At 36.9% G+C, this 27,830-nt stretch overlaps 1 protein-coding gene across 1 annotated transcript in view; it reads left to right on the forward strand.

The window, feature by feature from the left end:
• The window catches only part of LOC134661450 (SCY1-like protein 2), a 67,156-nt gene that overhangs the window by 21,910 nt on the left and 17,416 nt on the right, over nt 1-27,830 (forward strand). The window contains exons 2-9 of the mRNA XM_063517544.1: nt 2,150-2,374; nt 6,594-6,761; nt 17,736-17,856; nt 20,426-20,521; nt 24,065-24,210; nt 24,906-25,036; nt 25,719-25,842; nt 27,660-27,805. Coding sequence (XP_063373614.1) covers nt 2,150-2,374; nt 6,594-6,761; nt 17,736-17,856; nt 20,426-20,521; nt 24,065-24,210; nt 24,906-25,036; nt 25,719-25,842; nt 27,660-27,805 — 1,157 coding nt within the window. The remainder of the gene's footprint in view (nt 1-2,149; nt 2,375-6,593; nt 6,762-17,735; nt 17,857-20,425; nt 20,522-24,064; nt 24,211-24,905; nt 25,037-25,718; nt 25,843-27,659; nt 27,806-27,830) is intronic.

Genomic DNA, 27,830 nt, shown 5'->3' on the forward strand with positions numbered 1-27,830 from the left:
ACAGATCACCCCTCCCCCTGCCCGCTCCTCCCCTCTGGACCAGTCGCCGCGTGCCCACCCCTACGCTACGACCTCGAATGAAATTTAGGGGTCGGTCTCCTCAATGCCTTACATGAGTTTCAGTGCTGACATTATTTATATTATTATGTTAAGGGAAAACAGTAATTAAATCAGAAAAAGAATCTTATTGTTCTGTTATTTTCATATTTTATTATGTTGGTGGGAGAGCGGTTGGATTTATGGCAGTAATATAAATAACATTTTTGATATATATGACAGCAGAAAACCTCTAAGTACCTATTTATTAGCTGACTAATATAGGGTCTTGAAATATTTGCATGGTATATTATTTATAAAAGTTATTCTAAACATTTCAACTTGTGAACTGAATTATAAAAATTGATAAAGTGGGTGAGGTTCGCCGCCGTATTATAAGTAAACTAACGAAAAACATTTACTCAAACCCGTTAATGTGTAAGTCACACTGAGCAACTTTTACTATGGCACAACCCCGAAATCGCGAAAAAAAATTTACTCTCCCATAGAAAATTTCAATGCTAGACCAGCAAAATGTATGAAACAACCACATTTCTCGCGATATCGGGGTCTGTGCCATAGTAAAAGTTGCTCAGTGTGACCTACACATTAACGGGTTTGAGTAAATGTTTTTCGTTAGTTTACATACTATATTGCAGCTGCAGTTGCCATCCCAATGTCACCTTTCATCTTTTTAGGGCTCCTTACTCTCCATAGCCAACCAGTAATATTAATAGTCAAATCAAAAAACTAAGTAATTTGGAGGCATTATTGGAGATTGGGTGACGGTCACGATGCCGTAAGATAAAAACACGAGCAGCTCAGTCTAGTGAACGTATTTAATATGCAAATTCACATTGTTTACGAATACGACACCGAAACACTTCTACGAAACACTGAGAGACAAAAGCTTCTTCCAAGGATCTCCTCAACGTTAAAGGAAGCTGTACACAATAAACATCCGACGGTCCCATAATCCGATCAACGGTCAAAGTTTAGATGCCACCAGAAGAAGCTATGAGAATAAAATTTAACAAGACTGCCTATTCCCTTTCAGCCGCAAAGCTAACGTACCGATTTGAGTGCCATTAGGTCGTTTACGTACTTGATGGGTCAATAAAAAGCACTTTATGGTCCGATAAAAATTTTGCAGATTTCTAAATGGTTTGAGTTAAGTGACAAACAAGTTGAATGCGGAAGTGTCGGCCCAGAGAGTCCATGGGCATAAAGAAGGCATTTTTATATACAGTAGGAACTTTGCATCGTTAGTGTGCTGCAGGTATACAGTGAAATATATATATATATATATATATAGATATATACTTACACTTACACAGTAGTACACCTACAGAATAAAAATATTTTTGTTATGGTCCGTAATTGTACTAATTTATTTGAGCAAACGAACAAAAAATACACAAATAGTTACTTACATTAATTTAGTTATTGCTTTTAATGACTTCTGAAAAATTTGGTTTGTTCACTTGCCTCAGTTTAACCAAATTTAAACAATAAGTAAGTAGTACCTAAATTGGTTTTGGAACAAGGGGCTAAATAATGTTGTTTAACCCGTCGTGCTAATATTGATACCCAAGCAAGCGAATGATTCTAAAAAGTGTAATCTTTAGCGTTGCGAGGGCGTCATGATGTACAAGGGTTAAATAATGTACTGTCGATAACACTAGTGTTGTGAGTCAACCGTTCCTTGTTTGCGCGAGCATTAACCTTTCGCTTAAAACGTCCTTTTACCTCTCACGATAAACACTACAAACGTTTCCCCGTAGGCGATAGAATTAATAGTAAATTCAATTTACTAGGAAATTTACTAAATTGTACAACTACAAGAGAAACCCATTTTTTCTAAAGTAATTTCTGATTCGATATAAGTAGACGGTGAAATGGCACTTTATGCTTGAGGCCAACACTCCGTTTTCCACTTCGATTTCCTGTAATTATAAATAAATATTCTATATATTATCAGATCTCGTAGGATTTTTATTCAGCCCATTTCTCTCCCACGATTCCCTATCTGATGGTCACTCTCGCCATTCTTCACAATATGTGTCTAAGTTACCCCGCCATTTTTATTTCCTAATGAGTATTTTTGTTTCAGGAATGCTCAGTATTCATATTCGACAAGCGGATCGCTGAGAAACTGTACAAGCCGAAACGCAAGGAGAGCATGCTCGACCGCCTCCGAGCATGCGTAGCCCTGCTTGAAAAGCTGCGCCACCCGAAGATGCTGCAGATCATTCACTCGCTCGAAGAGGGCCACAACACCATCGCCTTTGCCTCTGAACACGTACTTGCGAGCCTGCACAACATACTCGCCTGGCATGTAAGTCTGCTTACACATGTTTAGACTCGATTTTTTTACCACGACGACGGCAATCGAGCGTTATCTGGCTCACCAGACGCTAGACAGAGAGCGGTTAATTAAAAATCCTGACAAAAAAGTTGCAGCAGATTCTGACGTATCTAAATATTCAAATGACACCAGTAAAAAAAATCTTATACGAATATTTATGCGTAAAAAAACTATATTCTTGATGAGCACCTCACGAATCTTATACAAAACTTCAGTAGCCCCAAAATCGCCATACAAAGAGGTCCTTATGGGTTTTAGGGTGATTTCGTTCTAAAGCAAATTTACATTCGTGGTCAGAAAGAGTTTAAAAATATTTTTACAGTACATATGGGGCTACTTTTCCGCACTAGTGCGTAAAATAGCACTTTTCGTGCGTATGTCGAAACTTTAAAGTGCCATATGTACTGTAAAACGTTATTCGATACACGTGCGAATAGGTAATTCGCAACTCGTGTCGATTTAAAACACTCCATTCGGTCGTGTTTTAATTTATCGCCACTCGTTTCGAATTCCCTCTTTTTCGCACTTGTATCGAAAATAACTATTTATCAAGATAAAGATTGACTGGTTGCTTTTTCTTCATCAGTTTTCTCTATTCTAAAAACTTTGAGTGTGTGTCCTCGTAGATATGCAGTAAATAGCACGTTTTTACATATTTTTACGTAAACATATAATAGTAGGTAAAGACGAATAGGATGCACAAAAATTCAATTCCGCTCCGATGAAAAGTCAATATCTCGCTGCCAGTTTCAGTAACGATTCAAACTCGATCACAATAACGAAATTTGCCCTTGATTCGCTTGTACGGTCCGCAAACTAAGTTACGACGGAAACATGTTTATTAGGTACGTTTTTAACAAACACCAAAAAAGACGGTCTGCGATTGAAGGAAAACTGATTAAATAATTCCTCGTAATCCAACCTAATTTCCAAAAATGGTATTAAAGCAACGCTTTCCAAACGGAAATATAATGACATTAATTGAATCACTTTTAACATATAGTTTGTCAAAGGGCTGTCTCATTTCAAACATAGACAGAGAGAATTATACTCTCTTTGTCTTATACACTAGTACTAGCACCCAAAAGAAAAGGATGAGTATGGTTTTTTTTTGTTCTTATTTACTGACAAATTGGTTTGACCAACTATACATATTTAATTGCAATATGTATAAGATACATTAAAAATGTTATCAAAAGTGCATAGCAAAATAACAAGAGCTTACACCTACTCTCCATGCATAAGTTTGCAGGACTTTAGTTCGTGGCTCTCTCGAGGAAATTCGTCTCTGCTAGCAAATGTGTTCTGTACAGTTAGCTTGGACAGTTCCAAAACTAAAATAATATATCTTTAATATAGGTACTTCTCTATAACTAAAATAGATGGGGTTTGTTTACCGGGTATTTTACGAAAGTTTCTCTTGTAGATATTTATAGATAGCCGTTAATTTTGAACCAATATTCAGTACAAGTGTTTTTTTTTGAAGTGAAAACTTCTTTAGCGGCGCTGGGCACTTTTTGAGGTGGGGAAAAAATGATAAACTCGAGACAGCGTAATGCGATCACGTGACCGTAAGGGGAGTAAGGTGATCACGTGACCGTAAGGGGCATAAGGTTTAGATGGCTACTCATAATTTAGTTGGCATTTAAATCAATAAAGAACTCAATGTTATTTGACATTTATGTTGCGGACTCCTTTTCAAGACTCTTTACCTATGTTCAAATAATTTGACGTTGTCATGGCAGTATGTAAATAAACATGTCAATGAAAAAGTGTGATCTTATTTGAGAATGATAATAATATATAATAAATAAATAGAATACCTCCGCTAAACGTATGTATCGTGTTACCGGGCGTCGGTAACATAGTGAGGTGAGTTTTCACTTCTATCGGCACTCCCGGAGTGCAACCGTTGTTGCTTGTTTTTTTTTTGTCAGTATGAGCAGCTAGATGTTAAGAAACAATCCCTAACTTATTGATTTATGTCGATTGCTATTAACAGACTTGTAAAAGTACCTACTGTAAGCGTGAAAAACCTTATTTTTCGAAAAAAGTCCTTCAATTTCCATCAAGCGTATTCTTCTATTATTAGTATTCTCATTAGAGATCAATCTAATTTTGAGTACTAGTAAAATCCACAAATCGAAGAAAATGTTTTCTGTGCACATGGGGAGAGAACAAGTAGGTATTTCAGCCTATTTAAAGACGATAGAAGCTCGTATCATATCTGTGATTTCTGTTGAATTCTTTTCTACTTATCATTGCCCCCATTATCTATTTTAAGAGCTCTGTCGAGGTTTGATACGCGACAAGGTCGTTTATTATTCATGCGACAAAAATACCGCACAAAATGAATTGACAAGTCGTTTATCAAAATGTCGACGCTATCTCGGAATCATATTCTCATGAAAATTTAACTAGGTTAAATTGATATTATGTACTACCAGGTCCCGTCGTAACTGCGTTGCTGTCGCTGCCGCATTGCATCAACAATGTACAGTTACATCGCACGCATTAACGCTGCAACAGCAAGGCTGCTGCAGCCGCCTTTCGAATGTAACACTTTAACACCTGCCAAGATTGATTATAGATCAATTAAGCTATCAAAGCCTGTTCGAACCCACTGTTGTTACCAGGAACAATCGTGCAAAGCGGCGTAGCCTGAGGGCGTTACCACTACGGTTTCCACTAATTACTTGCTAAAGCACAATATACCAATAGTAGGTATACTGGAAATCAGTGTAACGTGAAGCTAAAGATTCAAAACGGCCTTTGCAATGGGTTAAACGTCCATACCTACCGAAGTTTGCGCTAAAAGATAGTTCTCCTTCATGTAATGAGAGCTTGATAAATGGTCTCCTTTGACTGCACACCACTTGTTAGTGATGCCCGTGAGCTGGAGTCGAGAATAAAATTGAAGTAAACGGGTCTGATAAAAGTTGCTGCACTATTTTTAACTCATTCTGTGAATAGCAAGATCTGCACGTGGAAAGCAGATTATTAATTGGCATTGCGGTAATATTTTCGAATATACAACATAAAGTTGCATCACATCCAGGTATTTCTACTGAGCGCGGTCATTTCTACTTGTACTTATCTATATCGTCATTTTGCTGTAGGTACTATTAATTTAAGTTATTCTTATATTTCTTTATAGTAGATCACTTCACTTTACTCCTGACTAATGAGGTAGGTAAGTATATATACGATGAGCTGTCGAAAAGTGGGCCAGTGACCAATTCCATTTATGTTTGTCCAACAATGCAAGTTACTTAACAGTATTGCCATTGCGTTGCGTTACATTACTATTAAAATGTGGACATGCGTGCCTACGCAAAAAGCTGATACATACGTCTAATGTGTATCAGCCTTTATTCAAGGACCTGCAATGTGTCCCTATACAGCATGTGGCCTATAACACGGGCGAATAATGAAAACGTAGATTCTACTCCTCAAACAATGAAACTTTTGTTCAACAACTTTTTGAAATTATGTAGTTTCAAACTAAATAATATGACATTGATATAATTGATATTGACATTGCCCGTTAGTCTTGTCACTGTACAGGCATAATCTATTTCGTACTACATTGCGTGTTCGAATAAATTTTAAAGTGTTTTAAAATCCAAGCTACAAGTTATTTTTAAAAGTCGCTGAACAAACATTGTCTAGTTTGAGGAGTAGAATCTACGTTTTAATTTTTCGCCTGTGTTACAGGCCACACACTGTATATATAATATTCCAAAGTTTAAGTATAGTCACATGTACTTAGACACGCCCATACACTCGAAGAAACGCCAGCTTTCATTTAATATTACTTACATACTGAAATAATATAAAATTTGATTTTTATCTAATGTCTGGTACAAGTTCCCGTTGCTAAAAATTGTTATACACATAGAGCGAGTACCAGAGTCTAGTAAATAAAGGAGACTGAAGCAGCTTTTCTTTATTTTTACATCGAGATTGAGATTTGAAAGTGTATGATCATAATAATATTAATCATACCTACGTATTTGTGTACATTTCGGAGACCATTGCGAATGAGTCCACTGGTCGACAAATCCAAAAACACCAAAAAATCACATTGTTTCTTTGGGCCCTCCAATAGTAATCGGAGGGCTCAAATAAACAACGTGATTTTTTAAAATAAGATTTGTGAGCGTAGTAAAGCTTCTGTTGTCTCCAGGAGTCAACTCCGGTGGTGCCGGGCGCGCAGCCGCCGGTGCTTCCGCACCCGGTGTCGCTCGGCCCCCCGGGCATGCAGAGCCCCCAGGTGAACGCCGCCCCGCAGCGGCCACCCTACGCCAAGGAATACTTCTTTTTGGACATTGAGCTTCGATATGGATTACTCCAGGTACTTATGAAACCTCAGCGTTTGATAGAAAATGCCCATTATGAGCAGCTTGACTTTCACATTGTAAAACTTGTTGTGTTTTATGTTGATTTACAGATATAAATAAAGTTAAGTTATCGAGGCATCCGAAGTTTACTAAAGAAAAATTATGATTTTTTTAACATAAAGTTACCATTATAAAACCAACATAGGGTAATTGTGTCAGATACCGTCCAATTATAGGAGATGTCTACTTTGAAATGCTAAAAAAAAATATTAAGTAGTCTTACTTAAATGTGCTATATTTGTTTGTATTGCTCATATTGTCTATTTTAGGTTAATATTACGTGACCTTAAATAATATTTACGGTTTATTTCATAAAAAATATATTATGAAAAAGTAGGGTTATTTCAGTTTCCGTCCGCCTGTGAGCTACTTTTCGTCCACGTATGAGTCAGTTTTCGTCCACTGTATGAAAAAGTACTGTAGGGTGCATTATTGCATTGAAAATCAATTATACCTATCTTTATTTTTTGTTTTTATGTTATATAGATAATTCTTAGTTAGTTACTAGCTTCTGCCCGTGACTTCGACCGCGTAGAATGGTTATTTTCGTGATAAATATTTATATATATTTCCTTCCTCAGGACTCAGACCGACAAACAGTGTTACATTCGCATTTATAATATATAATATCAATATAATAAGGAATCATTTATTTTTAAGCTATGTACGTTACTAGTACCGACTTAGTTTTGTTGTATATAGGGTCGTTGCGTTAGTTTTCATCAACTTATCGGAGCTGCCAGAGTAGCTGGACAGTAAAATTTATCATGAAATACCCACTTAAATATATGATAGTTATTTGTTTTCTTGTGTTAATTTATGTATGCGACAAAAAAATCGCAGCGATTTTAAAATTGTGATTTGTCACATTTTTCCGCGACTGCTCGCGACGCCATTGTCACAAAGTGAATTGCAGCATACGGAGTTGTATGGCCCCGCGCGCACTGCGATAATAAAATCGCACCCCGGACCTCAGTCGGCATTTCGCTCTCCAAGAGTCAACATATCGGAACCTGCTTCTCCAATGGAGTCACAAGATGAGACGCTAGATGTTGACCGTTTAATTATAGAAATAGAAGGAGATCACCTTTGTGGTATAAATACTCAGTCATACAGCGATTGCATATTGTTTCACGCCTGGCGACTGGTACGAAATCCATGTCGAGAATGAACAAATCGTCGACTTTTCATCGCAGTGCGCGCAGTGAATTTTCTGCGATAAATTACAGCGCGATTCTAAAATCGTCTCGCAAAAATTAAAATCGTGGTGCGCGCTTGGCCTTACAGACGCCCGGACCGTGACTTTGCGGTCCGGCGCACGTTCGATCGTGTGTAAGGTGATCCGCCGTATGTACGTCCATTAAAGCCGTGTAACAGACAACCGCACCCATGAGTGAGAGCGAGAAAGAGATGGCTTTTAAGGACGCAGTTTTATAAAGCCCCACATTCACACTCCTACCGTGTAGGCCGCCTCGTAGTCCGCCTCGTTGGGTAGGATTGTGTATGGGGGTTGTGGACTACGAGCCGTCCTACAAACGGCTAAACGGTAGGACGGCTCGTAGTCTACAACCCCCATACACAATCCTACCCAACGAGGCGGACTACGAGGCGGCCTACAAGGTAGGAGTGTGAATGCGGGGCTTAAGTGAGAGCGAAAAACAGATACTTATTAAACCAGCATCCACACGGCCTGGTACAGCTATCAGTTCATGCTGTAGGATATAGAGCGAGATAGGGAGACAATTATATGTCTCATTCTTGCAGGACTATTTTGTAACATCGTGTAAATACTGCTTAATAATCATAGACATTTCAATTATTTTAAAGCCCGCTCCACACTCGTGCGCGAGATATTAAGGAGGGAAAATCGTAAGATTTGACATTTTTTATATTAAGATTCGAGTAATGCTTGATGCTTAAATAATTAATTGCCTATTTTAACTTATTTCCTCGCATATTTGGGGCAAACCACTATGCTCCGGTGGGAATAGCAATTCGTGGAATCGTCTCATTGTCGGACTCAGTTCAATTCTTTCATTTCGTCGAACAAAATCGAAACTCATCCACGAATTGCTATTTTCGCCCTCAGTAATCATGTAATAATAAATCTCGTCTACACCACTCATAGTACATGGACGGAAACTGAAACAATATTTAAAGCTATTTTTAGTTTTCGACCACGTATTTTAAACATGATTTTAATCAAGCAACACTGACAAAATCGTGGACGAAAACTAAAATGTATAATCTTATAAGCAAGAAACATCATTTTAAGAGAAAATATATAGTAGTTTATAAGTCTTTTGTAGTAAAACGATCATAACAAATACTCACCTAGCTGTTCCAGTTACCGTCCGTGTGGTCGGAAACTAAATATTTTTCAAAATTAGTATGTCAGTACTCGTCCACTAAATTTATCAAAGATTATTATGAAAAAACTATAAAAAACACTTAAAATTGCGTTTACTATACTTTTAAGTTGCAGTATGTGCCAATAACGTAACTTAAACTAGTTAAATTAATTAATAAACTTACCGTGAACATTTGCCGCCAACACTTTTTTTTTCTTGCAAAATGTCGTTTTCAAGCTCTGGATGCAATGCCGCCACTTACATAATTTTTTTTAAAGCCGCTATTTGTCAAATAACACTTTTATTTTGGTAAAAATATTGCTTAGACATTATGGATTGCAACAAATCCAAACATGTGTGAGAAGGCTTGTTTATATTCAAATTTTCCGCAATTCTTTGTAGCAACTCCGCCAAGTGGACGGAAACAGGCACTGGACGGCAAACAGACACAATTACCCTATCTACTAACATTAGGTCGCGCAAATTAGTGAGCCGATTTGCTGCTTGAAATCGCTACACATAGTATATAGTTATTTTATTTGTTTTACAAGGGAGCAAAGTTGTTGTTTAACCGCTCGTGCTAATATTGAATTGCCCCCGAGTGAAACGCAAAATTTTACACCACACCAACCCCAAGGCAATTATTAAATGTAAAATACCTATCAAACAAAATCAAATCCAAATGAATGTTATTAAATATTTATCATCCAAAATCGTCATTTAAAAGTCAATTCTACCAGCAAACATAAGAAAACAACTAAAAATTTGCATTTGATTACTTTGCCACACATGTAAATAAAATGCAACTTTGCTATCAGTTTTTGAAGTGCAAAGTAAGCCTTTCCGAGCTGGTGTGGTGAAAAATACTTTGTGTCTTCTATCTTTAAAAAATCTTTTGTGTTTATAGTGGCTTGAAATAATTCACAGCTTGAATATGAATAACTAATGTACAAAATATTTCGTTACTGACCGAGCGTTAGCGAACGTCTCCGCTTGAGCTTGGGCTGTCGTATATCCGGATATTTTCCTCGACAGGTTCTCAACCGATTCTCTTGAAATTTTGTGAGCACGCTCGATGCTTTTTTTCCGATTCAGCGTTTAGATTTTTGATTCAAAATGGCGGATCCATACAAGTATTCAGTTTTATGGCTCCTGTACACGATGGGCCAACGCCGGCCACTCCAAGGGACGCAGCCATGCGGTAGAATGAGATAGCAATATCACTTGCTCCCTCTAACGCATAAATGCGTCCCTTGGAGTGGCCGGCGTTGGCCCATCGTGTAGAGGAGCCATTAAGTTATACACGCGAGGTTAACAGAGCCACTAATTAATAAAAAAAAATGTTGAAACTGGATTTGTATTACTTTGTAGGTATATTCAGTTACAGCTTTACGAGCAGTTGATTCGCGGAAGCTTTAGGATAGACTTTTTAAAATTTAAAACTAAATCGAACAAACTGCGCGCAGAGATGTGAAAAATACTTTATAAAAAGTATTTAAATACAAAATACAAATACTTCCTTGGTATACTATTTCAAATGCAAAATACAAAATAGTTTTTGAATTTGTATTTAAAATACAAAATACGAAATAGGTATTTTCAAAATACTTTTTAAAAATACAAATACTTTGCGATAAAAGGTACTCTGAATAGTGAATACCTAGTCTGAATTAAAAAGTATTACTCAGAATATCCGAATTGAAAAGACTCTTTATTCTTTGAAAACAGCGTGTCAATCATCCTCTATCTAAAGTGGCAAATTTCTAGTTGTTTGCTCATATTAACCGGAAGGATGGATGGATGATGGTTTATAACGGACAATTTTTAAAAGCATTAATTTAGATTTGTAATGTTTTACAGCTAGTATAATGCCTCTCGTTAGTGTGATGAAAACGTCTCGTTTGTGTTTCATCAGGGCAGAAAAGTTTGTTCTCCTCTTGTACCTTGAAACTCTCGCAACACTTTCCACTTTTTTAACCACTCGCTACGCTTGTGGTCATGTGCGACGTTACTAAACAGATTCAACAGTTCCATGTTAAAAGAATGAGAGAGTTGCCAGGATTGTAACATCAGAAGAGATTGTAACTCCTATCTACATTACCTACTATAAAGTATTTTGTATTTTGAAAATAGAAAATAGGTCCCAAAAACTATTTCAAATAAAATACAAAATAGTTTTCTTCAAAAGGTATTTAAATACAAAATACAAAATAGGTATTTTGCATTTTGTATTTGCATTTTAAATACAAGTATTTCAAATAAGTCACATCTCTGACTGCGCGGGGCGTTGCGGCTGCCAGTTAAAGCGAAGCGAGACTTTTATAACATAACTTTAAAAGTATACAAACTATCGTTATAATCTAGACCTGGCATCTATATACTCGTACTTATTATACATACATATATTTATTTCAATTTCACGACTCACTTGCTGTAAATTGGAGAGAAGTTGCATGGGTATCTTGTGGAATCCAATAAGAGCTGCAACTGCTGCATTATCAGGTCAAGAAGCATGTTCTTGCTGTAGGTAGCTAGAAGTGGATATTGCTTAGAACCTTTGATCTGATAGTCTTTAAAAGGTTTGATCGGGTTTTTTCCAGTAAAACACTCCTGACCTGATCAAATAACCAAGCTTTCATACACAAAAATCTATTTTTACGTTTGAATAAACGGATAAACGTTCACCTAGCTTGTCTTGATATTCCGTCGCTCGCTACATATAATATGATAAAACCGTAGTTACATAAAACTATCTAACTTAGAGATATTTATTAGTTTATTAGAGTCTATGCGGGAAGAGAAGAGGAACCAATACATTCTATGCCTCTTCTCTTTCCGCACAGACTCTAGGTATAAAGTTCGCAGGTGACACCCCAATTGTTTACCCCAGTTGTTTAACAAGCCAGGGCGAATATTGTCAATATGAAAGTTATAATACTGTCGGAAAAATGTTTATTCTCGTCGTTTGGCCGCCTGACATGACACTATGTGACATATTACAATTATTATAACTTTAGTGAACGTGGAGTGACAATCAAAATCATACGACTAGTCGCACCGCACCAATAGTTTAGTCAGTTAAATCTATCCAAAACTCGTTGTATCACGTAACCTTTACCGAAACCCGCGCCAAAATAAAGTAAAACGTTTTAAAAATAAATGGGAATATTTATTCGTGAGCACTGCGCACAAACACTCAAATAAACCAACAGACTGAGAGTCCCTAAGTGCAATAAACCATATTGGTTTCGTCGGGGGTAAAAATAATTGTTTAGTTTAAGTATAGGAAATTAAAAGCCTTCATCGGATCGAAACCTCATTAAACAACTTTCACTCTATAGAAAAAAAAACATTTATTTTTGGTATAATCATGTTAAAATCCGGAAAACTCCTTTTCACCAGTGTCCGATCCACAAAATCTTGCTGGTAATGCCTGTGTAAGTAATTGATGGTGGGTTTTTCAACATGGACTGGTTTGGCAATTCAAAGGAAAATGTAGGTACCTATCTCCCAGAAGTCCCAAAGCTTTCAAAATTTATGTACACCTCCTGGGAATGCGCAAACTTGGATTACACGCATTTAGAAACAAATGAAGGTATAAATTTTTTAATTTTTAATGAAGGTATTATAACAATTTCCAGTTTGCTGGGAATTAATTCCTCAAAACGTGTTTTTTTATCTAATTTGATTGTTCTAATAGTTCTCGGGCAACGGGAAGTACCCTATTTCAAGGGACTGTAGACTTGTGTAGGGAGGGTGCTAAAATCTAAAGTGTTTTGCAATTTATCGAAATTCGTGATTATTATTTGTGTACTATATAAACAGATGCTCTAGAGTAGAAGGGCTTTTTCTAAAATAAATAATGAAAACCCGATTCTTTCAAATCTGGACGTTCTTGGGCTCATTCTACTCAGAATCGACAGCACTCTCCATCCTACCATTAAAAAAAGATGTCCCAAAATGTCCATTCCATTACGTCATGTTTTTAGTATGAGAAAAATTTTCACTTGTATGTAACGTGACGTAGTGGAATGTACAATTTTCATACAAAATTTTGGGACATCTTTTTTTAATGGTAGGATGGAGAGTGCTATCGATTCTGAGTAGAATGAGCCCAAGAACGTCCAGATTTGAAAGAATCGGATTTTCGATATTTATTTTAGAAAAAGCCCAGAAACGTATCACATTCTGCATACATATATCATAAGATATAAACACACATGAGCTACCTGCTTAAATATACGCTAGGTAATTTCGCCAGTGTACCTACTGTGTTAATTGCTCGACCGTATTTTTATTTTTCATTTTGTTGGTAATTAAAAAAAGCCTTTACACACTTAAGGTCTCTTGTACTCGTTCTCATTACATGCACTAAGTGCGGTTGCTTAGCATCACCTTTTAGCGGGTCAAATATTTTATGTATTTAACATAAGTACCTACATGTTCATACGTTAGAAAGATAATAGAAACGAAAGTAAGACCTAAAATCGAGCTGGCTTTAACGAAAGCGTGTATTATTTGACAGTTATTGTAATCGGCGCTGTACGGTTCCAATCATTCCATACTGTAGCTGTGTGGTTGTTTAAGCTGTCATAAGTTTACGTTCGATTAGTATGATTACTACAAACATATAGCAATGTAAAGAACTGTCTACTTCAGCGGCTTATATTAATTATCTCCTTGATCCTCAGAAGCAGCATTTCGTATTTAATAACGTTCGACTATGGTCGTTCGACTAATATATAATGGTAAGGGACCCTTAGTGCGCGAGTCCGGCTCGCACTTGGCCGATTTTTTCTACAATTTATAGGTCTAGGTTGCAGGAACACAAACTTATTTTTTTAATATTACCAATATTACAACAGTTTTGTGACAGCACAATCCCTATTTTTGCTGCCCTTTCCTTTTTCCATTCGTAATATGATTTTCAATAGGATCAAGTTAATTTAGGAATTCACTACTTACTAGTAGTAGTAGTAGTGAGACGGACTAATTCTGTTTTAAGAGACTCTGTATTCGACGGCAAAGGCCACGTTAATCTCATAATCCATCTCAGGTACCTAGCGTCATCTGATACGATTCAATCGATCCATTGAATGGACTTTAGTCAAAACAACCTATATCTAAGTATTATATACGTACCTAATACTTAGGATTAGCAGCTTGTTAGAAGGCGGAAATATCATCGGTTCTCAACTACTTAAAGTAGGTATAATTAAATATTTCTTACATTCACTAACCTGGCAGCCTATCTCACTCGTTGATTATTTCAGATTATACATATTTACTTGTCACTTTTGTACGTGTTGACCTTTTTTTGAACCGTAGTAAGGTTTTATAAGTTTTAAGTACCTATTGTACTTATTTATTACAACTAACAACTTGCATGAATAAAGTTATCGCCATACTATTATCACTCTAGCACGTGGGTTTGATAAACGCCAAAGAGCGGTTTCGCACTACGTCCGATCCGAATCCGTGAAAATATGGTCCGAAGTAGCCGTAGAACTATTTCTATGGTAATTTACGCACTGATTTCTTTCCGAAACCGGATGACGGAGATCGGATCTAGTGCGTAAATTACCATAGAAATAGTTCTACGGCTACTTCGGACCATATTTTCACGGGTTCGGATCGGATTAGGATCGGACGTAGTGCGAAACCGCTCTAAGGTATTAGAAACAGAGATCTTAGTTCTAGTGCAGAATGGAAACCTTCCCCATTGTATAGCCGGCCGATTGCCTCTGCCCTTCAATACTCTGATTGATCTAAGTCCTTTAAATGCTAACACCACCCGTCGCCCGTTATACGTACATATATACAGGATAGAACATTTCTAGAGATTGAGCTGAAAGGATAGTGTTATGTAAGTGATCTACAATCGAGTTATTATAATCGAAAAGCTGGATTAAAAAGTAAAATAAAATCATTAAAAATTAAATATTTTTATAACTGTGAGGACTACTACTACTACTACTACTACAAAATTATTAAAATTAAAATGTAAATTATTTTCTCAAAAATGGACAGCAAAGTCGACGTTGTCGGTTAAAAAATAGGTTGCGCGTAGTTTATGGTCATTCAAAAAATTAAAAAGTTAAAAACATTGCAGTCTCGATTTCGGGACTGCAATGTTGCATACAAATTCCATTATTTAACGAGTTCCAATCTTTTTAAAACTTTAAATGGCCATATCAAATGAAGGCATAGGTCCATTAAACAGCCAAACAGATGATCAGCACTTTTTATTATAATGTTGGTACCGCGACTATTTAGGTGTCTCAAATACGTTGGCGTATTTTCAGCAGAAAAATACACTACTTTTTTTAAAAAGGCGGCAAGCAAATCTTTTTAATGGTTTTACTTTATTCGGAGAAAATTAGAACGTTGCTTCTGAAACATATTTTTATTTCTTGCACTATTTTTGAGAAAAGCACTATATATGACTCGGCTGGAAGGCTACTTGCTGGCTTCGGATTCAATTAAACGGACTCCCAAGGTCGTCCATTTAAAACGAATCCTCAGCCTGCAAGTAGCTACTTCCAAACCTCGACAATAATGTACCTACTATTACATTTTCTATCTACTTGCTAGGGTTGAAACATGCAGCTTTTTGCAGTAATGTTAAACAAACTATATCTCATAATCGGTTAGAAATATTAACGTGATTAATAAGTGAAAAGCATAAAAGTTCTTCGTTCTGTTCCACCCGATATATTATAACACTTATGTTGCATATTTACTCTTATTTGAAATAGATATCCTGTACCTATAGATATGTACGTAAGATTTATATTATGGTGTTAAGAATAACGAACAGGAAACTGACAGCAGTTTGAAAATTATTTCCTAAAAATAGATTGAAGTGAAAAGAAAGTGAATAGATTGTATGTAATATATCATGAAATTTGCAACTATAAATAAATAAATTAAGTTTAATTAATAATCTTACTAAATTCACGTCCAGATAAGTCAGTTAACTTTTTTTAACTCAAAATATACCATCATCATCTTCCTCGCGTTGTCCCGGCATTTTGCCACGGCTCATGGGAGCCTGGGGTCCGCTTGGCAACTAATCCCAGGAATTGGCGTGGGCACTAGTTTTTACGAAAGCGACTGCCATCTGACCTTCCAACCCAGAGGGTAAACTAGGCCCTTATTGGGATTAGCCGGTTTCCTCACGATGTTTTCCTTCACCGAAAAGCGACTGGTAAATATCAAATGATATTTCGTACATAAGTTCCGAAAAACTCATTGGTACGAGCTGGGGTTTGAACCCGCGACCTCCGGATTGCAAGTCGCACGCTCTTACCACTAGGCCACCAGCGCTTCAACTAGGCCACCAGCGCTTCACTAGGCCACCAGCGCTTTAACTCAAAATATACCGATCCACTAATAATCTTCTAAAGTTTTGTGAATATTGTTACCCTACGGCCGCACGCGTCTCCATGGAAATGGGTCCACTCAAGTTTATCCGCCCTTTTACTAGCTACACCCTGGAGACGGTAGCACTCGCCCGCAATGGATTTTAAGATTAACTTAACCTTACCTACAACCTTAGTAAAGTATGTATATTTAAGATAAGGGCATATTCAAAATATGCAACAATATTGGTTACATTGTACAAGAAAATTAGTACGATTAACTACTATAGCTACTTCGACATATATATACCTACCTATTTAACACGTGTAATTGATTGCTACTTACTTACATATAATATTTTTAAAAGACATTTACGTCCTCAGTTTTATAATTTATTTCAATTATAGTCCGATCACTTAGATATAAGAGAGGAAAAAAATGATGTAAGCTGTATTTAATGCATTATTCAAAAAAAGTCTCACGGTGAGTAAAGTTCCTGGAAATATACGCTTCTTGTTTTACGCTTTATTAAGATATAATAAAGAAAAGTTGTTTTCATCTAACTTTTGACCTTTGTTCAGCGAAATTTAATTAAGTTCGGCCGTTACGGATGCATAAGTTTTCTGAAACCAATACCTTACCTACTGACAAGACCGGTAAGTTAGGTGACGTACAGCTACGTTTAAAAAATTCAGCCGCGTGATAAAATGTCTTCCCAAATTGAATAAGTTGTAGCACCCAGGAACAACACTTTAACCAGGGGTTCATTTATGAACCCGGCGTAAAAGAGTGCTGCGTTTCGTTGGGTTAGGTAAATCTATGGGTAAATCGTTCATCATCCTTTGTAGGTACTTCTGCCGGCCTAGCCAAGCTGACAATCGCTATAGCTACGACAACGAAACGCTTTGTGTCTCTCTATCGCTCTTCCATATTAGTGCGACAGTTGCGTCTCGATCGCTACGGAGCGTAAGCGATTGACACGTTGGCTACGCGGCTAGCTCGATAGTAGCGATGCAGAATCGTGTTTACGTGTTCGAGGGTATATGACTACTATTATTTCCACCCCAAGACCACCAAGGAGTCCATGTATCTGTACTTCTGGAGGTGTATGACTGCGCGAAGAATACTTACAAAATCTTATATAGGTACATAGGTAACCTGTGCCCGAGCCTAAATGCAACAATTGCCGATTGTTTATTTATGATCACGCAGATTATCGAAGCGCTGCACTACCTGCACTACACGGCGCGCCAGATCCACCGCAACGTGTGCCCACAAGTGATCATCGTTACCAGACGCGGCACATGGAAACTTTTCGGCTTAGAGTTTATCGGTGAGTCTTAAATATGTTATGTTTCGTTGAATAAAATATTCATTGCAATATAAACAATACTTAAGCATCCTGCTTGCATTTTAGGATGCAATTCTCTAGACATCAAGCAAGCGTAACTTCGAACTTAAATTCTAGGGCTATTTCCTAGTAAACTTGTACTGAAGACAGGCTCGGGGGTATACTCGATGAGCTAAGTGAAAAATCTAATACCTAAGATCTAATACTTAGACGACGTACGTAGTTAATAACGATAAAGACAGCGAATAAATGACAGACGCTATTAGGGTAAAGGCACCAGTAGTCAGCCTTATAACGACTTTTTTAAGTTTGAACGTTCGGCATTTCTACAGGATTAGTCGGATAATTAAACAAATGACATGGTTAGATCAATTGTTTATCATAGTTTTAAAACAAAATATTTAAAAAAATAACAACCCTCTTTATAATATCTCTAATTAAGTTTAAACAAAAAGTGGCACTTTTCTCCAGTAGTCAGCCTCCAAAATCCAGTAAGCAGCCTCAGTGTACCCAGTACTCAGCCTGCATAAGCTATTCATAATAATTAGATCAAAATCACTAATATTTATATCAAAATCAACGATATTATAATATTTATTTTTTCTTTATAATTTTTGTTATCGTTATTGTAGTTAGTTGTAGTTTTTAATTTTAGTTTATAATTTTTTGCATATATCAAAATCAACGATGTTATACAAATATCTATTTTTTATTACTATTTTAGTTATTGTTATTGTAGTTTTTAATTTTAGTTTATAATTTTTTGCATATACATATGTATTACTTACCTACTTGTTTACTTATTTAATAAATAAAAAATCTTATAGGTACATACAATTCTTATGACACGAAATTTGTTGGCCATAGGTACTTAATTATTCTTGCAAACTAGGAATCGCAATATTTATTTTCTATTAATTAATCCATCAAAAATTAATGAGGTAAATCTGGTAATATATAATTACGTTCCTAGTAGGTATTCGGTAAAAAATAATTAATCGAGTCTATGCAGATCTAATTATCATTAATAAACAATGTCAGATACCGACCAGGAAAAAGCAAAATGATAGTTATGTATAGTTAACGTCAAAAATATGTATACACTTTTGAACCTTATTTCAATGAGATAGGGTTTAAAATTTGTGGTCATATTTTTGGCGGCGACGTACCAAGCAAGGTCAATGGCTGAGTACTGGATCCGCGAAACCCAGTGCTCAGCCGCATTAAAACGTTATTTCAAATGCGGCTGACTACTGGGTTTTACTTTAAATTGACTAGGGCATGCCTAACTAAATTTGAAAATGTAAATTTAACGGTCCTAACGGTCGCATTGGCTCGAAAATAATAAAATAAACGAATAACCCAAAGGTCAGCCGTGGGGGGCTGGGCACTGGATTCTTTGGAAAAAAGTGTTATCCAGTGGCCAGCCCCGTCAATTTATAAGTGAAAAATTGATATTTTCATTCATATATAATGCAATTTAATAGATACACTAATAAATAAACCAATCATTAACAAAAACATTAACTTTTAACATTAAAACATAGTTTTTCTTGCCTGTTAAGAGAACACCACGTGCAGTAAAAAATATGGCGGACATGACACTATTGCACTCGTCGACAAACAGCACCTGTATGAACGAGTATATTTCTTCCCCCCGTTCCCTCACCGCACCTGTCGTGTGACGTATTAACCAATAAGGAATCAAAGCTCCTATTTGAGTACTCGCGATTTGTTTAAACGAATATACCAGATATTTATGACCAATAAACGGCTCAAAAGGCTGACCACTGGTACCCGGCTGGCCACTGGTGCCGTTACCCTATATAGGATCGCCTCCCAGCTGACCGCAACAGCGAAGAAGCGGCTCCATTAAATACTTAGGTATTCTAAAACGTACAGATAATAAAATATGAAAATTCCTCACGTATTTCGTCAGTTGTAGCGATATTTCATTGACTCACGTTTTACAAGTCGATCTCACACGTAGCTTCTAAAAAGAAACACGCCTTAAATAATAAATAAAAATTGAATTCTTATAGTGTACTGTCGAAGAACGATCAGCAGGCGACGGCGCGACGACAAACGGTATTTCCTGAGGGCACATTTCCTCGTCGTTTATTTTCTTTTAACTCCCGTAACGAGCTGCCGCTTTACAATCTTATTCGTAGACGCTTTACTCGAATATTTACTCAATAACCGAATAAATTTCACTTTATGGACGGTAAATGGATTTTTACAGCAGTAGGCAATATTTCTGCTCTTTCTTATAATTAGAAGGGTTCATTGTAGCTCTGTAGTTAAACCTGAATGAGTGAATGCACATTTCTGTCTCATCTAACTCATAAACCCATTCAAATTAAGGGTTTCACTTCGAATGAGTGAGCTGAGATTGCGCCATCATGCAGTTTAGCCAAAATACATTATCGTATTTATAATAATGAATCCGTTTATTTAGGACAAAATAGGTCCAACACAATCATATTACAATGTAAAAAGCAGAATTAATAATAAAATATAAAATAATAAACAGTTTTTATGTTTGTTTCAGAAAATATTCTTGGAGATGATCCCACAGAGATGCTGACAGTTGCGCCGTGGTCTATCAAAGTGGCCAAGATTGCCCAGCCAAACCTTGACTATTTGGGTAAGTGTATACAGTGATAGCCGTACCCAATACTCACAACCTTGTATCCACTCATACCTAGAAAATTAGCAAATATACCGATTTGACCATAGAAATCCAAAACCAATGGAAAGTAAGCACAGTTAAAACTGTTCCGATTGTAATTTCGTCGACAGGTGTAATTCCCCGCACTCTGCACACTAGCCTAAAAACTCTTGAAGCACACCCACTCACATACATACTCCTACAAAAAGCAGTTATCATGAACACTTGTAGATTAGTACGTAAATCATATCAGATCAGTAGGATCCAAAAAATCCATTCTCGTTTGGCCAAAAGCCCGCGGTTATGGAAGTAAAATCACCTCCACTTAGGAGAGAAAAACAAAATAAAAACATAAATAATAATAATATTTTTTTATTCAAGCAACATGGCTCATAAGGCAAGCATAAGGCTGTGAAACATAAAAAACTTACAATTACCTACAATTAAAATTAAAATACAAATTAAAATACAAAATTGCTTAATTTAAGGTATTACCTACTAAAATATAATTGATTTGAGGGAAACATGTCAAAAAAATATATTAAAATAATTAAATAATGTTAATTAGCTGTATTTGCCTGTAAATTTATCTGCGCAATATAGTACAACATCATCTAATTAAAAACGATCTCGAAGGTTCATCGAAAGAGCTTCATACAGTTAGACTGAGGTGATCCTAGCCTAGAAGTGTTGCTAAAGATAGAAGTCTTGGCGCGAGCTTATCAAACCACCTCCCATCATAACAATCACCCAGTATGACAATAAGTTAAAAAAACATCTGTCAATAGAATCGCAATCTAACGCACGTCATTTTGCGGAGGACTTCCACCTTCAGTTCGGTCCCACATTTCAACTATCATCTGACAAATCTTATTTCACTATAATTGATTGATAAACTCAAAAACTAGGTACTGAGCGGATTTACATGCGGTTTTCACCTATCAATAGACATTTTTGAGGATGTTTTAGGTGTATAATTTGTTAAGGTTTTGTGTAACCCGTGCGAAGCCGGGGCGGGTCGCTCGTCTAAGAATAAATGTTATATTTTCTTTGAAAAAAGAAAACGTGGTGAGGATACAGTTGTAAACTTTTACTTTTCAAGGAATATGTCGTTGTCCAGAGAGTAAATATTTACTGAGTATTGTTACACGTACATGTCCGACGTGTCAGTCCCCAGACGCATCATAGCAAAATACAATTTGAATACAGAAATACTCGTGTAGAGTCCCGTACGTGATTTAAAATGCAAATACCACACCAGCACTATATTTATCTATTCTGTTCTGGAGTATGCTAATGACGTATCGAGATTGGATTGGAAATGAATTCGATAACGGTGATTTCTAATACATATTACATTTATTACACAAATTGTTGTATTTTATTTTCTTTCTTATTTTCTTCTTCAATTTCAATCTAAAGTATTAGGTATTCTCATATGGCAATTACAAGTGAGGTTTATCATAGGTGGATGTCAATGATGTTTATACCAATTAACGGCCAATAGAGATAGCGTTATTTCGCGCAACTTACAGATTTTCACCACCTATCACCATTTCGTGAGATGTGTATGGCGCAAAAAGTAAAAATCTAACGTTTAAATCGTACACTTAACAGGATCTGATTTCATCGAAAACTTAGATTTTTCTTGGACAATAACTTAACGATAAGTAACTAAAAAAGTAAAACGTATAAAATGTAAAACGTTATTTGACTAAAGGTTGCCTAAACGAAATTTTGTTCTGCTAATCAGAAGCGAACCGAATATGAACCAAAAGGTCCAAAATTCTACCCAACGTTAGTCGACCAAAAGTGACATCTACGAATAAATCACTCTGTGTAACGATGTTCGACAAAACTTTCCGAATTTCAAATATAATAGGTACATTATGTCAAACTCATAAGTAATACTTACAGTAAAATGTGAGACAAACATATTATGCAATGACAAGTCTGGGGGTCTTGCAAAGTGACAAACAATGATAGTAAATGGCAATCGAAAGCGAAATAGGTAATGTATGGAAATGATCACGTGACTTTTCGCTGCATCTGTCTTTCTGATGCATTTTTCTTTTCAAACGGATGAAATAAAATAATTTTCAATTATTTGTTCGAATTAACTATAATGCCCGTATTACAACAAATATAACATTTTATTCCAAATTTAACTATGCCATTTAGTTTCTTTAAATCCACTTAATCATATCCCGATATTATATTAACGAAATACAAAAAAAACACGGTGTGTAAGTAAGTATGCTTACCTATTCCACAAAATTGAATTGAGGCTAGACAACCTCGCTCGAGCTTAGGAAGTTTTGGTTTAATGTACCAAACGGCATGTGCAGAACGGCGCATGAGATCGTCAAAGTTTTAACAACTACCTACCTAACTATCACGAAACTTCTAATATTTGTAAGGTACTCCAAGTGCGACATAATTAAAAATACCTAACCTGTCTCAAATTCGTAGGTATAGTAAACATGTGTCTTAGAAAAGACTTAATGAGTAATACGGGAATAAGGGCCCGATTCGGATTTTGTAATAGACATCTATTAGATATCTTTTAGACATGGCCAAGATACGATAACGATATGTTTAAGATCTAACCTGTCAAATTTGACATTTCCGCGATTCTGGAGATACTCTTGAACGATTTCCACAAGATATTACTTAGAGATCTAATTCACATCTAATAGATATCTAACCCGATCTATCGTAAAAGTGACCTTGGTTGCCCGAATTGCGCTGCAAAAGAGAACTAGTTGAAATCTAAACTATAACGTATCTAGAAAGGATCTAGTACGTGTCGTCTCTTGTGAATATCTTGAAGTTCGAATACGGCAGTAAGTGATGTGACATGTCCCGTTCATACAAGTCCGTTGTATATGATCGTGTGAAAACGACTTAATAAAATAAATGACTACACAACTTTTATTTTTAAAATATTTTTCAAGGTAGGTACAAACAGCGTGCATAAATAGCACGCACAGCATTTTGAATGAACATGGCAGTATGAGTTGTGCCTTAAACTTTAAAAACTTTAAACTTTAAAAAAAATAAGTATAATATGTTCTGTTCCATGGTATAATAGTACCTATACTCCGCCTGGTACTCTCTTCCGACCACGTGACTGACACAAGCAACGTCATCATGCGATAGCGCTATATGATAATATGCGATAGCGCTATATAAAGTGGCAATGTCATTGTGACGTAGGCTTGTGTCACTCTGGGAAGAGAAGACCATGTTTTATATTAGACTATGTTCTGTTCTAATTGTTTAGGTTCTGACGTTTTTGATGTGAAGATTTGATTGCTTGATGCCATATCCGCGCAAATCCATTCAGTGTATGTAACTGTACATAATTAGGTAGGCAACAAAACACTCGTGTGATACTATTATGAAACTTCCTTCGCTCGTGTCATAAAGCCAGTCACATAACCAATATTAGTTGCCAGTAATACTGGTGACTTGGTGTTATAACTTTCTGGTATTCTGCTTGTTTCCTCTGCGCAGCTCCCGAGGTGCAGACGAACGGCAACTGCAACATCTTGTCGGACATGTTCTCTCTGGGGCTGGTGATATGCGCGGTATTCAACTCCGGAAAACCACTTATACAGGCCAACAACAATCCCATGCTATACGTCAAGCAAATCGAATTCGTGAGTACTTATCAGCAATACATGGTGTTACTTTCAGTAGGTACGAAGACCAATGACAGACGACCTTAAGAGTTACCGATTTGACTCCTACAACCTCAGCTCAGCAAATACATTCCTTTACTCCAAAGGCTCCTTCTGTAGAGATGGCTACACTTCCCACGCCAAGTCGATCTGTACCTACTTCCCACGCTAATGTAGTACGTGTTATTTTGGTATAAAGATAAAAAAAGAAAGTGTAAAGTTACGTGGGGATGGTGCACGTATTCGTTTCAATAATACGACCATAGTAGCCAAAGAAACATTTTTAGCTCAGCGTAAATTATTGTCGTAAAACTGTCATAATAGTTTGAGTTATGGTGGTTGTTGATTGTATTGCACTGATGCATTTTGATTTAATTATTTATACTATTTTCTAAGCAAAATCGATGAAGAAAATCTATGAAGGATCATAGAGCTACAACCTGTATGTAAACGGTTTGACATAATGAGGGCCGGCAGCACTAAACTGTTTGTTACCACCGTTTTAGACGGCGCACAAACTCGTATACGATTTTAGTTACATTGCGGACCATTGAGGTAACATAAATTCAACCGACCGATCAAATGACGCAATGTAATGAAACTCGCATGCGAGATCTTGCGCCGTCTAAATGAGCCCTTAAGGATGTCTCTGTATTGTTGTTATTTGTGATCAGTTGGACGAGCAAGTGAGCGCCGTGTTGCCGCGAGTGCCCGCCGCGCTGCAGGAGGCAGTGCAGAGGCTTCTATCCCGCGACCCTCATCCGCGTCCCACCACACAGCTGCTACCACTCATTAAATACTTCAAGTAACTTTACCAAACATTCACTCAGGACTACTTAACCTTTTGGACGCCAATGACCGATATATCCGCACCGCAGGTCCAACGCCAAAGACGGATTAATCGGTCACAAACCACAGAGTAACATAGACCTACGTGCATAAAGTTCAATTTCAGTTTTGACACTTCGGTGACGTGGCGTCCGAGTGACAGCTTTTGTGTTTGACACGGCGTCGAAAAGGTTAAACTAGGACACATTTGTGTCTATTGTACTTACAATTGGTGCTTCTTTAATTCCGTTAACACCGGATGACACGTAAAACTCATTTAATTGTTTACCGTGTTTTCACACAGTAAAGTTCAAATGCAAATTGATCTTCCTTTGTCGCAGTGACACTATTAAGGACCACTAACACCAATCCAGGGTTAGCAACTAACTCGGAGTTATCGGTTAACACAGGTTTAAATTGTACTGGTAACTCCGGATTTAATCGGTTAACCCCGAGTTACCTATGTTAGATTTATTCAAATTGAACATTTTTTGGCAGCATAAAAAGCGTGTTCGATATTTACACATACATCACATACATTTGATACATATTGTTACGGTTAGAGATATTGTTTTGTATGATTATTTTGTTTTTAGTAACGTGAATTATATTTATTTATTATCACGTGAAATATTTCATAAATTATTGATTGTTAATAGATGCCAAAGCGAAATCGCTATCCAAGCCATGCAGTTCCTTGATGTGATCACAATGAAGGACCCCAACTCAAAAAGCAACTTCTACAGGCTAACTCTCATCGACGCACTTCCATACATACCAAAGGTACGACTCTTCAAAATATCACTGATTTAAACTTTCACGATTTTTACACATTATTAAATTGTACAACGGGACTTAATCGCGTATCTAAGTTTTTAAGATTTAAGTACCTCCGACGTTTCGAGGACGGCGTTGTCCCCGTGGTCTCGGAGAAGACTGGCTTAAGTTGACATCAGCATCTTCTAACCGCGCGAGTTTTTCGAACTACCCGCACTTGGTCTTGTTTATCCGCTTGAACGTTTTGCGCACTAGGGATGTCACTCTGTCGACACACAACACTAACGATATTCGATTTATCGACTGTCGATATTCGTTTACGCTTACATTTACTAATGACTGGATTCCATGTGGATGAGATCTTGAAACCCTCGTCTCGATTGAAATTACTGTTTTATTATTTCAATGGCTTCCCGTACTTTCCTGCTGTAGAAATGACGATCCGTGGACAGGATTTTAGGGTTATGCAGCTCAATACAGTGGTTTGGTCCTGACTCCAGTAGTTGTCCACGGGGACAACGCCCTCCTCGAAACGTCGGAGGTAAATCTTCAAAATATGTTTAAAAGTTACCCCTGTAAGTATAACCTACTCCCTAAAAATGTTCGGAAACTTCACTCACAGATATCTTTGTCAAAAGAAAACTAATTAACAAAGTATAATCTCGACCTATAAGTACCCCAGTATTTTTCATTTCGTGAGAAAGGCAAAAGTGATCACGGTATATTTTAACTTTTTAATTACGCGATCAAGCTGCCGTGAACTTTGATTAACACTTTTAAAAACCCTATTTTACAACAAAAAAACACATTTTACAATGTAATCGAGCAGGACCTATAGGATAACCATTTTCTACTAATCATTCATTAAGTTTAGGCACGTCGTTTCTACCAGAGTTTTTGCTTTAAGACATGTTTTAGTGTTTTTTTTTTCTATCAAGCTACCTTTGACGTAGTATGATTTTGGTCAGAGTTAGCCCTTGCAAATGAAAATGATTGTGAACCTCGCGTAATAAAGTTATGATGCAACTGTAGCACCCTTATAAAAGCGATATATAGAGTAAATTGACGTCAGTTCTTCTCATAGACTAGGAATCCTCTAGACTGAGCATAGTAACGCTACCCCCTCTGCCACTTATACGGTAGTTTTACTCCATTTTCGAGTCAATCCCGTGCCGTGATTGGTCCGTGTCTTTGAACGGACCAATCAGAGCACGGGATTCGCTCACCTCGTCCCCCCGCACCCCCGTATTTTTGGCAGCATCGGTTTCATGAAATAATTGCTCTAAACTCAGTCTAGAGGATTCCTAGTCTATGGTTCTTCTGAAGTAATACATGAAATTTGCATGAGAAGTTTCGATAACTCTAAAATAGATTTTCACCACAACAACTCGTCTTTCCGAGCTTTATTTTTCTGATGAGAAAGTTGCATCTTCCACAACAGTAGCAAACTAATACTTCACAGTCAAGTCACGGAGCAAAAAAATAGGTTATAGATACTAGCAAAAATAATCTGAAGGAAAAATATATGAGCAGAGCGATATTATTAGCTATATGATTTTTTATTTAGGCTTTTCTTCTTAAATATATAGGTATGGTATTAGAATGTGTAAGAATTGTAAGGAAGTACGAGTAAGCCGTCCTTTGTTTAGTTTCGTCCGAGTAACAAAGAAAACTCGCAACAGAAAAGTTACGAATACAATGGAGGTGAAAAGCGGGTAAAGTTATCAAAGGAAAATATTATTTCACACACTAGTGGAACTTCATGCATGTTTTTTAGCTGAGCGGTTAGGTACCAGTGATGAAAGAGTTGAGGTCTGTTTCAGAAACTGCGCTGGCAGCTGGTTTGGCCGGCGCTGCAGCTGGAGGTACGCACCGCCGAGGTGCTGGCCGCCGTGCTGCAGCCCATCATCTGGCTCACCAACGAAGCCACCCCTGACGAGTTCAGCCACTATGTTCTTCCCACCCTCAAGTAAATACCAATAAACCAATACTTC

The sequence above is a fragment of the Cydia amplana genome, chromosome Z (assembly GCF_948474715.1).
Source record: "Cydia amplana chromosome Z, ilCydAmpl1.1, whole genome shotgun sequence".
Classification (NCBI taxonomy): domain Eukaryota; kingdom Metazoa; phylum Arthropoda; class Insecta; order Lepidoptera; family Tortricidae; genus Cydia; species Cydia amplana.